At 44.6% G+C, this 12,771-nt stretch overlaps 1 protein-coding gene across 1 annotated transcript in view; it reads left to right on the top strand.

The window, feature by feature from the left end:
• LOC124622453 overlaps nt 1-12,002 on the top strand; it is a 62,095-nt gene extending 50,093 nt beyond the window's left edge. The window contains exons 3-6 of the mRNA XM_047148155.1: nt 2,250-2,386; nt 4,849-4,913; nt 5,784-5,867; nt 11,626-12,002. Coding sequence (XP_047004111.1) covers nt 2,250-2,386; nt 4,849-4,913; nt 5,784-5,867; nt 11,626-11,747 — 408 coding nt within the window. The 3' untranslated portion in view covers nt 11,748-12,002. The remainder of the gene's footprint in view (nt 1-2,249; nt 2,387-4,848; nt 4,914-5,783; nt 5,868-11,625) is intronic.
• Nucleotides 12,003-12,771: the final 769 nt, after the last annotated feature.

Raw genomic sequence — 12,771 nt, 5'->3', positions numbered from 1 at the left:
AATTGGCTAATCGTGTATGATATAATACATTGAATTCATGTCAGAAACAGTCGAGCTGGAAAATTTCAATAATTCCTTTAAGAATGTTTGTGGAAGAGAGCAAATTAGAAAGACGTATTTCAATTTGAAAACCGTGTTTTCTACATAGGAGTGGACCTATAAGCTGCCTATTTTGTTTCACCTACGTTGCAGGAGTTCCACTGAGATGTCCTTACACATCCTCCATGCAGCTCTGGTCTCTCCCCATGCGATTTCCATATATTTGGAGCCCTGAAGAAGAATTCGTGGCCGTCGATTTGCTTCAGACGAAAAGGTGCACGCCAGGACACAATACTGGTTCAGTGGGCAACAGCAAACGTTTTTCTATGGAAGCAATTACCTTCTTGTCCCACAGTGGGATATTTGTATTAACATTTGCCGGCTACTTTTGAAAGATTAATGAATTTATTTATTTTATTCCATGTGTCTTACTTTCATTTGAGTGCCCCTTATACTTGGACGAACAGTGTTATGAACTTCATGTAATCCATACGATATTTCAGTGCCTGTGTTGTTCAGAAATGCGATGCAACTGCAGTGCTCGCATATCCGAAGGAACATTGCACCGTACTTCTGAAAACACAAGCACTGCAATGTCGTATTTTTCCTCCGACGCGGTCAGACGACTTTCAGTCAAAATGTCTCCCCCTGCACGGGAATAATACACTCCTGGAAATGGAAAAAGAACAGATTGACACCGGTGTGTCAGACCCACCATACTTGCTCCGGACACTGCGAGAGGGCTGTACAAGCAATGATCACACGCACGGCACAGCGGACACACCAGGAACCGCGGTGTTGGCCGTCGAATGGCGCTAGCTGCGCAGCATTTGTGCACCGCCGCCGTCAGTGTCAGCCAGTTTGCCGTGGCATACGGAGTTCCATCGCTGTCTTTAACACTGGTAGCATGCCGTGACAGCATGGACGCGAACCGTATGTGCAGTTGACGGACTTTGAGCGAGGGCGTATAGTGGGCATGCGGGAGGCCGGGTGGACGTACCGCCGAATTGCTCAACACGTGGGGCGTGAGGTCTCCACAGTACATCGATGTTGTCGCCAGTGGTCGGCGGAAGGTGCACGTGCCCGTCGACCTGGGACCGGACCGCAGCGACGCACGGATGCACGCCAAGACCGTAGGATCCTACGCAGTGCCGTAGGGGACCGCACCGCCACTTCCCAGCAAATTAGGGACACTGTTGCTCCTGGGGTATCGGCGAGGACCATTCGCAACCGTCTCCATGAAGCTGGGCTACGGTCCCGCACACCGTTAGGCCGTCTTCCGCTCACGCCCCAACATCGTGCAGCCCGCTTCCAGTGGTGTCGCGACAGGCGTGAATGGAGGGATGAATGGAGACGTGTCGTCTTCAGCGATGAGAGTCGCTTCTGCCTTGGTGCCAATGATGGTCGTATGCGTGTTTGGCGCCGTGCAGGTGAGCGCCACAATCAGGACTGCATACGACCGAGGCACACAGGGCCAACACCCGGCATCATGGTGTGGGGAGCGATCTCCTACACTGGCCGTACGCCACTGGTGATCGTCGAGGGGACACTAAATAGTGCACGGTACATCGAAACCGCCATCGAACCCATCGTTCTACCATTCCTAGACTGACAAGGGAAATTGCTGTTCCAACAGGACAATGCACGTCCGCATGTATCCCGTGCCACCCAACGTGCTCTAGAAGGTGTAAGTCAACTACCCTGGCCAGCAAGATCTCCGGATCTGTCCCCCATTGAGCATGTTTGGGACTGGATGAAGCGTCGTCTCACGCGGTCTGCACGTCCAGCACGAACGCTGGTCCAACTGAGGCGCCAGGTGGAAATGGCATGGCAAGCCGTTCCACAGGAGTACATCCAGCATCTCTACGATCGTCTCCATGGGAGAATAGCAGCCTGCATTGCTGCGAAAGGTGGATATACACTGTACTAGTGCCGACATTGTGCATGCTCTGTTGCCTGTGTCTATGTGCCTGTGGTTCTGTCAGTGTGATCATGTGATGTATCTGACCCCAGGAATGTGTCGATAAAGTTTCCCCTTCCTGGGACAATGAATTCACGGTGTTCTTATTTCAATTTCCAGGAGTGTATATACTGCATGTACCCATACACGTTGCAGCCACGTGGTTGACAACATATGGAAGTTTGCGTCGGATAGCCTGACGGTGTCTGAGAACTATAGATCTATTTGTGACGGCTCCGTTCCTCCGCAGGAGAGGAAAAACTGGTACGTGCTGTTCCAGTATGAGGCGCCAGACTACCAGAGGCTCGGATGCTTCGCCCTGACGCAGACGCCCGGCGAGAATCCGTACGAAATCAACATCAACGGCAGTTTCAGCAGGCAACCTGAGTAAGTGCACAATGGACACCACGCCACGCAGGAGGCACGGCCAAAACGCGGCAGCTACTTCATCGTTTCTGTAAAATGTGGGACTCTTCTAGCAATACGAAAGAGGTTTTTTCATTTAAGAACTTTCAGCATTGCAGCGCGTCAGCAATCGTAAGTATCGAAATAATTATGAAAAATCTAGACTACCAGAAATCATTTCGCAATATCGAAAAGAGTGTCTTGGCAAATGGTAGTACACAGAGGGCCACCTGATTTTGTTTCATAATTGTGTCTGGAATACCACATCGATATTGAGGCAAGTAAATTTACTTTAAATGCCTTTAAATATTTTTTACAGCATCTGCAAACTGTTGAAAAATTTGTCCATGACATCTTTTTTCCTAATATCTTTGGCAGCCACCTTATCTACCCATATAATCTTCAGCATTCTTCTGTTGCAACATATTTGAAAAACTATTCTCTTTTCATCTGGACTATTTATCGTCGATGTTTCAATTACGTTCACGGCACTACACTGCAGATGAATACTTCCAGAAAAGATTTCCTAAGATTTAAATTCTATACTAATAAATTTATCTTTTTCACTAACGATTGTATAGTTACTGAGAGCCTACATTTCATTTCAATAGTTGTTTTGCTACCGGCTGGCCGGTGTGGCCGAGCTGTTCTAGGCGCTTCAGTCTGGAGCCGCGTGACGGCCACGGTCGCAGGTTCGAATCCTGACTCGGGCGTGTGTGATGTCCTTCGTTTAGTTGGGTTTAAGTGGTTATAAGTTCTAGGGGACTAATGACCTCAGATGTTAAGTTCCATTGATAATTGCGGTTTGTTTCCTTCAAGACATTTTTAACTATCATCAACTCATCACGTCCGATCTCAAAACTAATTAACACTCATAATTGTAACAGTGTCTATTTAGAGCAAGCCTGATTTGCGCTACTACCGCCAGTCTTCTACCACTGGCGCGAAATTTGAACAGCCTCATCCTTCAGATACAGAAACACGTCTACCATCTTTCGTTTAAGTCGCAAAATCCGTTCTTGGTATTGCGATTTTTTTTTTCATCAGCGTAGCTTATGACACTGTTTACAATGCAAACAAACCACTGTTAATGAATGATCGCATTATCCCCTACTTGGAATTAAGGAACTCGTAGACAATAACTAGGTCTAACTATCCAGAGCGACCACATAAAGCAAATAATAGGAAAAGCAGATGGAAGACAGATTCATAGAAAGAACCTTAAGAAAATGTAACTCGCCCACGAAGAAAGTACCTTGTAAGGCGCTTGCTTAAGCGATTCTAGAGTATCGTTCATCAGTATGTAATCCTTCCCAGGTACAGTTGACAAAAGATCCAACGAAGTGCGGCTCCTTTCGTCGCAGGATTGTTAAGTCAGTGCGAGACCGTTACCGAGTTGCTTAACGAACTCCACTGTCACTCGATACAACAGAGGCGTTGCTCTTTATGGAAATTTTTACTACTGAAATTCCGAAAAAAGCGCTTTCTAGGAATCGTTGTACGATACATTACTTTCTCCCCTCGCGTAATGACCACGAAGAGAAAATTCGAGAAATTAGGGCCAATACAGAGACTTAGCGGCAATCACTCTTCTTCGCGATTAGATCAGGAAAGGAGGGATCAGGTGGTAGTACGAGAAGTACACACAATTTGGTGGATTGCAGAGTATGATATAGGTGTAGACAACTAAATGCTAGATGGAGTGGTCACGCTGGTTAGGACGAAAAGTAACTGAAGAGAAAAATTTCACTCGAATGAGCAGGAACTGAGATTCAAATGATAACCTTCCAGCATTTGAAATAGCGTAAAATGCAGCAGAAAAAAGTGAGGAAACTTAACGTAAGATGACAAAGGGTGAAGCTCCTGTACGTCCGCCGCTCGTGGTCGTGCGGTAGCGTTCTCGCTTCCCACGCCCGGGTTCCCGGGTTCGATTCCCGGCGGGGTCAGGGATTTTCTCTGCCTCGTGATGACCGGGTATTGTGTGATGTCCTTAGGTTAGTTAGGTTTAAGTAGTTCTAAGTTCTAGGGGACTGATGACCGTAGATGTTAAGTCCCATAGTGCTCAGAGCCATTTGAACCATTTTTTTGAAGATCCTGTAAGTCTTGATGTGAGTAGGCTAAGAACAGCTTCAACAAAGACTTTCACGCGTGACAGACTCGCTTATCGATAATTAAGAACATTTTCAGTCTGTATATTTGGAGCACACAACTGTGTTTTGAGTAAATGAACCAGTCTTTTATTGCGACTGGTAGCGGGAACTTTTTTTACACCCTATAAAGGCACAGTCACGGAGTTCGACAACATCCACTGTGGATAAAATTCGCTCTTCGAACAATGCTGTAGAGATCAAAGCACTATTCTCATTAATAATTTTAAATGTTTTTCAAATACGTATTGCTTCATTGAAATAGAAAAAATAATGCCTTATTTACCTTTTTTTCAGTTTCCCTGTGTCAGGTAATGCAGTATTCAAAGGAAACCGAATGATAAAGGTATATGATGGTAAATGTAAGTATGTGTTAAAATATTATTCAAATTACATTAAAGATTACGCGGAAAATTTTGTTTCTCTTGCGCTTAAGTTAGACGTAAAGAACATCAAAACATATATTATTATTTACGCTGGGAAATGTCAGTTATTACACATATACAAATAGTCTACATCTTCTCGAATACCAGCAACAAAGCTTCCTCGAACTTTATGAAGTTTTACAAAGTCTAAACTTTTTCAGTACACCAGAATTTTCACGTTTCGTTCTACAAAAATACCCTGCAATGTAAATCGGTACATGGTGTTACTAAATATATACAATGGTAGTTCAGTGCCTCCATTCTATCAGTGTCACTCTTACTGCATTCCTCCAGTGGAGCTCTATCGTGAAATATTTCAAGTATAGTTTCTCCAAAGTCTCATACATGCCAAACGTGGATATCGTAACACTAGATCACACATAATAAAGTGAAGGATAATATGTTTCACCAGGTTCCTCGCGTATTCATATAGTCTAAAAGCCACAATATTACTCAAGTTACAATATTACTCATTCACAACCACATAGGAAACAACTGGTCACCAGCGGTACAAAGACTGACATTAGAAACAGAAACGATACAAGCAGAATACATTGCAAAGGAGAACATACTTGGTCTACAGAACAAATCTATGCCTAACTTATTTTCCGGTTATTCTGAAAAACAACGAAAATTCTAAATTTCTCCAAGATATCTTACACGTCAGTATCAATATAACTGACGCAAAAATTAATTCTAATTTAAATAAAAAGTAAAATAATACTATGAGCTATTGCTAATTATGTGTTACAATTAGACTTCAAGTATATCACAAAACATATATGCTTTTCGCCGTTTTCATTTCAGGGGACAAGGAGTTTACTGGGGACTACAATGTGGTGTACGGAGACAAGGATATATTCATCGATCACTTCTGCTATTTGGGAAATGGTGAACCTACATGTTATATGCATTCCGATATCTCAAAAACTCTGCCTTTTCATTTGCGCTATATTTAGGGCAAGTGCAAATATCAAATAGAGATTGATTTTTATCTGTTTACAGTCCACTTGTTTTGTAAATGCAGATTGCTCTACATTGTCTGCCTGACGTAAATTTTTATAGGAAATACATCAAATTACAAACAATGAACTTAATTAATGGAACTTCCATCAAGAGCTTTGCTTAAAGTTATGTATTTAGCGGAGTGAATTTTAGATTCTTCGTAGTATGAGGATGACGAGTGCACATGTAGCAATGTTGCAAAGGCATACTGTAATTACTTTATATCCACGAAATTCGTCTAATTTGAAGAACAGCTACAATGGTGATTTTCGTATGTCCGTTCTTTTCATAGAAGGATTGAGGGACTTCGGCCGTCCACTTGCGTAATAAAATGGATTACTACTACCATCCTCTCGATCTTATTTCTTATATGGCTTCAGGCATTGGCTGACGCTGAGGGGGTTAACTCTAACCGTATACACGATTCATCAGCGGCCAGCATGTATGAAATGGTTTCGCATACTACTTGTAACAGTAGACATACGAGATAAATATTACTCACAACCAGAAAGTGGAGCACTGAAAGAAGAAGAGAAGAAAATCTTCACCGAACACTAGATAAAAGTTCTGTGATCCTTAGTAGCCCAAAACGAATAAGAAGAAGACGGAGAAAGGGTACGTCGTAGCAATAAAATGTCGTTTTTACTAACACTTCGTTAAGTAATTTTGTTGCTACGTTTTCTTCTAATGCGAAAAGTGGTATCTAGAAAATGTATGGTCGAGTTCAGAAGGAATCAAATCTGGTGAAGAAGTTGACTGACCTGGGGAAACGCCAAACGTATGCAGAAGAGCAAGAGAGCAAAAGATTAGCTATCTTCCTACGCAGACAAAGATTTCAAAGTAACATATTCAATTTCTGTTAATAACTATATATCTATCTACATCTATTGCAAATAAATGTTAATTCTTTTAGAAGAGTGTATCTCTCATCGTTTCATATACACTCCTGGAAATTGAAATAAGAACACCGTGAATTCATTGTCCCAGGAAGGGGAAACTTTATTGACACATTCTTGGGGTCAGATACATCACATGATCACACTGACAGAACCACAGGCACATAGACACAGGCAACAGAGCATGCACAATGTCGGCACTAGTACAGTGTATATCCACCTTTCGCAGCAATGCAGGCTGCTATTCTCCCATGGAGACGATCGTAGAGATGCTGGATGTAGTCCTGTGGAACGGCTTGCCATGCCATTTCCACCTGGCGCCTCAGTTTGACCAGCGTTCGTGCTGGACGAGCAGACCGCGTGAGACGACGCATCATCCAGTCCCAAACATGCTCAATGGGGGACAGATCCGGAGATCTTGCTGGCCAGGGTAGTTGACTTACACCTTCTAGAGCACGTTGGGTATCACGGGATACATGCGGACGTGCATTGTCCTGTTGGAACAGCAAGTTCCCTTGCCGGTCTAGGAATGGTGGAACGATGGGTTCGATGACGGTTTGGATGTACCGTCCCCTCGACGATCACCAGTGGTGTACGGCCAGTGTAGGAGATCGCTCCCCACACCATGATGCCGGGTGTTGGCCCTGTGTGCCTCGGTCGTATGCAGTCCTGATTGTGGCGCTCGCCTGCACGGCGCCAAACACGCATACGACCATCATTGGCACCAAGGCAGAAGCGACTCTCATCGCTGAAGACGACACGTCTCCATTCGTCCCTCCTTTCACGCCTGTCGCGACACCACTGGAGGCGGGCTGCACGATGTTGGGGCGTGAGCGGAAGACGGCCTAACGGTGTGTGGGACCGTAGCCCAGCTTCATGGGGACGGTTGCGAATGGTCCTCGCCGATACGCCAGGAGCAACAGTGTCCCTAATTTGCTGGGAAGTGGCGGTGCGGTCCCCTACGGCACTGCGTAGGATCCTACGGTCTTGGCATGCATCCGTGCGTCGCTGCAGTCCGGTCCCAGGTCGACGGGCACGTGCACCTTCCGCCAACCACTGGCGACAACATCGATGTACTGTGGAGACCTCACGCCCCACGTGTTGAGCAATTCGGCAGTACGTCCACCCGGCCTCCCGCATGCCCACTATACGCCATCGCTCAAAGTCCGTCAACTGCATATACGGTTCACGTCCACGCTGTCGCGGCATGCTACCAGTGTTAAAGACTGCGATGGAGCTCCGTATGCCACGGCAAACTGGCTGACACTGACGGGGGCGGTGCACAAATGCTGCGTAGCTAGCGCCATTCGACGGCCAACACCGCGGTTCCTGGTGTGTCCGCTGTGCCGTGCGTGTGATTATTGCTTGTACAGCCCTCTCGCAGTGTCCAGAGCAAGTATGGTGGGTCTGACACACCGGTGACAATGTGTTCTTTTTTCCATTTCCAGGAGTGTATAAAGGTTAGTTCCCATTTCATTCACGGACGTAAGCATGTTCCTCATGGCTGCTGGTATGACTCTTTACGGGCTATGTATTATTTCCCCATCCTTATCAGCGTGATCACAACGTGTGAAGTTGAAAAATGTTTCAAGCTTCTGCCACGAAAGACAGTAGATGAAGTTTCCTAAGCGGGACCTTGAAGCTTTCCGGACGTCGTCCTTCGAGTGACTGTCAGGCTGTCTGTAGTAGTCTCCAGGTCACATTTCTGGATTACGCCCATTTATTAGTAGGGGGTGGGCGGGAGCGGAGGCAGAGCTGAATAATGGCACACGGTTTTTTCCCACAGTGCGTTAGCGCAACTAATTACCTGGTAGGCGCTGCCATTGTCTGTCGGCGCACGCACGGCGATCACGCTGCGTGTGAGCGAGGTCGGCGACTGCAGGAAGCCGCTGGTTGTGACCGGTCTAGCGTGAACTCAGAGTCGACCGACGTCTCGAACCAAGTCTAGAGTGACCGACAAAGCAAGTCTTCCTTGGCACCTCTCGATCAGAAACCTCTCACTGTAGACGTACTCTTTAACGTCAGAAGCTACACACGAGAACCGCCAAGAATCAGAGAAAACTGACAGTCCTAAGGACTTACGTAAATCATCCGCTTCAGGCGTGTTCTTTCTTTTGATCTGTCAGTATGGCGATTGAGTCATAGAAGTTGAATTGTTCCCTAGAAATATTCCTCGCTCTTTGACGATGTACACAGATATTTTAAAAAAATATTCCGTCTAAAATCATTCGAGAATGTAAAGCTATTTCTCAGGTGTCACTTGCGGCATCTCTACGCGAATTAAACTCCATATTCCAATAGCTAGTAACTACTTACGACAGCTGGATGGAGCTCGAGCACATCCCTATTACCTGCTGACCGACAACAAGCAACAGGCCCCTCTCCAAAGTCCAACAAGGCTCTTAGGCCCAGGCGAGCCGTCACTGAAGTGCAGGACGTATCCTGTGCCCTGTTTGCCTTCTCCCCTCCAGACGAAAGGATAGAGGGCTAATTAAGGATGTACATATCGTCGACGCTCACCAGGCACGAAGCAACAGCTTAGAATGGGCAAACACCAGTAAGGAAAAGAGACGTCCCATGGAAACGAACTGTCCTGACATTTGTGCTAAATAATTTGGGGAAACCTCAGTCAGGATGTAAAGAAGAGGATCTCATGCACCTCCTGCTCCTGTTAAATTTGCCTCTTCTCTGTAAACCATTACACCAAACACCTCACACGGTTTCCAATACAGACATACATCACAAAGCTGCATGTTGGAAGAGACACACCGACTCTCATCTTCAACATTTTCGTCTGTTCGTAGGAGCAATGCAATGTAAGAAAATCCAATGATCAATGTACAGATCCAGGACTTCGTACAGAACATTATAACAACAACAACAAAATTTTACAGAAAGTACGTTCTGACAGAAACACTACACAACAATGTCTGTTGTAATTGGCAAAGCAGAGGTTGGGCGATACACCAGAAAGAAACTACTTGTCATAATGAAATTTCGTCACAGAACGCCAGACCAGACTATCCAGGATAGTCCTTTCACTATTCCACAACATCATATTCCACAAATGGGAAATTTGTAATTACATGGAAAGCTCCAGAATGAGAATTTCACTCTGCAGCGGAGTGTGCGTTGATATGAAACTTCCTGGCGGATTAAGATTGTGCGCCAGACCGAGATCTGAACTCGGAACCTTTGCCTTTCGCGAGCAAGTGCTCTACCAACTGAGTTACCCTAGCCCCCGACTCACGACCCGTCTTCACAGCTTTACTTCCATCAGTATATCGTGTCCTACCTTCCAAATTTCACAGAAGCTCTTCTTCACTCTGGAAGCACCTCCAGGTTGTGGCAAAACCATGTCTCCGCAACATCCTTTCATCCAGGAATGCTAGTTCAGATAGTTTCGCAGGAGAGCTTCTGTGAAGGACGGGTCGTGAGTCGTGCTTGGGTAGCTTAGTTCGTAGAGCACTTGCCCGCGAAAGGCAAAGGTTCCGAGTTCAGTTCTCGGGCCAGCACGCAGTTTTAATCTACTAGAAAGTTTCATATCAACCCACACTCCGCTGCAGAGTGAAAATCCCATTCTGCAAACATCCCTCAAACTGTGACAGAGCCATGTCTCCGCAATATCCTTTCTTCCGGGAGTGCAAGTTCTTCAAGTTTCGCAGGAGAGCTTCTGTGAATTTGGAAGGTAGGAGACGAGGTACTGGCGGAAGTAAAGCTGTGACGACGGGTCCTGAGTCGTGCTGGGGTAGCTCAGTTGGTAGAGCACTTGCCCACGAAAGGCAAAGGTCCCGAGTTCGAGTTCCGGTCCGGCACACAGTTTTAATGTGACAGGAAGTTTCATATCAACGTACACTCCGCTGCAGAGTGAAAATCCCATTCTGAAAACATCCCCCAAACTGTGACAGATCCATGTCTCCGCAATATTCTTTCTTCCGGGAGTGCAAGTTCTGCAAGTTTCGCAGGAGAGCTTCTGTGAAGTTTGGAAGGTAGGAGACGAGGTACTGGCGGAAGTAAAGCTCTGAAGACGGGTCCTGAGTCGTGCTTGGGTAGCTCAGTTGGTAGAGCGCTTGCCGCGACAGGCAAAGGTCCCGAGTTCATGTCTCGGTTCGGCATACAGTTTTAATCTGCCATGAAGTTTCAGATGGAAAGTTACTGGCACTATTACTGCTAAATTTACGCACCAAATACCAACTTGACATTATGGAACATTTGTTCATTTTAGAAATGACGATTTTCTGGCGCGAAATATCGGAATTCTGACAATTCCCTTATCTGCAGAGACTAAATCAGGCACCTTCCGTAAAAGTGAAAAATTGGGGACTCATATGTTCCAATACCAGTTCATTGAGAAACCACTGGCCAACTTAATCACGTGAAGGTGTAATTCGGAAGCCTTACGATTTGCACACAATTAAGCTTTTAAGTATAAAGTTGCAGAACGTGTTTGCTAATAGTCTGACTAGACCATTTTCATAACTAAGCAGCGTTCCAATCTTGTTGCACTATTCTGTAGTAGATCAACGTTTTCTGGCGTTCTGTATAGTTTTTAATAACTCTCTAGTGATCTCTTAGCTGTTTAGATGACGCTCTGACAGAAAATGTGAAACTGCATTTCGGACCAACTGTTTTATATTCACTACTTTGTTGCGAATGTAGTACTTATAAAAGCAAAGTACATGTACTTAGTTTTATAGGAATGTGAGATGAATAGCTCCCATTACGTATAAATAACTTTTCTTTTGCAGAAATGGCCCAGATCTTCACAACTGACAAGAAACCCAGCGCTGAGGTGCTCCAACGAATCTGGAAGGTCGTTGACGAACATCCTGAAGTGGAAAAATCCAAATTCAAGGAAGCAATCTGCTAATACTTTACTTGTTGACAAATGAAAGTTTGAGTAAGCTGTTTCTAAGGTTTCTAATCTGTGTTTCCTTCCAATGAGCTTCCTTCTATTGAGTGATAACTGAACACGTACAGGACCCAGCTAAACCCAATCTTTACACATACGTTACACAGATTATTTTATAGATTATTAATAATATTGAAAGTTTCATTATTTGACACCAGTAAATAAAAGAAATGAATAAATACTGAATAAATCGCTTATGCAAGGAATAGGAAATACGCTGTTTCGAAATGACTGTCACAAACCACAAACTGGAAAACTATATTGATAATAAACAAAACTCTGTTTACTTTCTCGTAATATCGGCACATATCAGGAAATTAACGGCAACAGATTGATGACAGGTACATTTTTGTTAGAGAACGGGATATAATGTGAAATAAGGTCAACTATGGCGACGTCCAGAATACGCCTGCAACAGCATATGTCACTACGATCTTTTAGGCGAACTCCAGATCTCCTCAAATTCAGTTAACTGACTCTACCTTATTTCATTTTTATTGTGTGACCCACTCCATGTATTCAACGTACATATCTTTCCCATACCACTGCAGACACACCACAAGATTTCGTTCAGTCTCTGCTTCTGCATACTGTCTTCGAACATTTGATATTCTTAAGTCATGTCTACTGGCAGGTAGACAGTTAAAAAAAGTGGAATTGAAGGAGAATATCAATCAGTACATGGAAACCAGGAAGAGTGGAGACTGGTGGAGATCTCAAACTCATTTTATCTATTTGTCACGAAGTACACCTAAAAGAAAAGAAGGTACACAAGAATAGACCAGCATACATGAGTAGGCCTATATGTCATTTACATTATGTAATCGTTAGAGAATGATTTAGCTGCTGAGTATTTGAATGGGAGGTATACTTAGGAATCAATACGAATTAAGATCATGACATAGTTCTACACCATAGGCAATAAAGGGAACAGAAAATGGTAGTGGGATATTTGCAAAATGTAACTGAATAAGGTAAAGTA

This window comes from Schistocerca americana, chromosome 7 (genome assembly GCF_021461395.2).
Source record: "Schistocerca americana isolate TAMUIC-IGC-003095 chromosome 7, iqSchAmer2.1, whole genome shotgun sequence".
Classification (NCBI taxonomy): Eukaryota; Metazoa; Arthropoda; class Insecta; order Orthoptera; family Acrididae; genus Schistocerca; species Schistocerca americana.
This window is presented reverse-complemented; position numbering and strand designations above follow the sequence as displayed.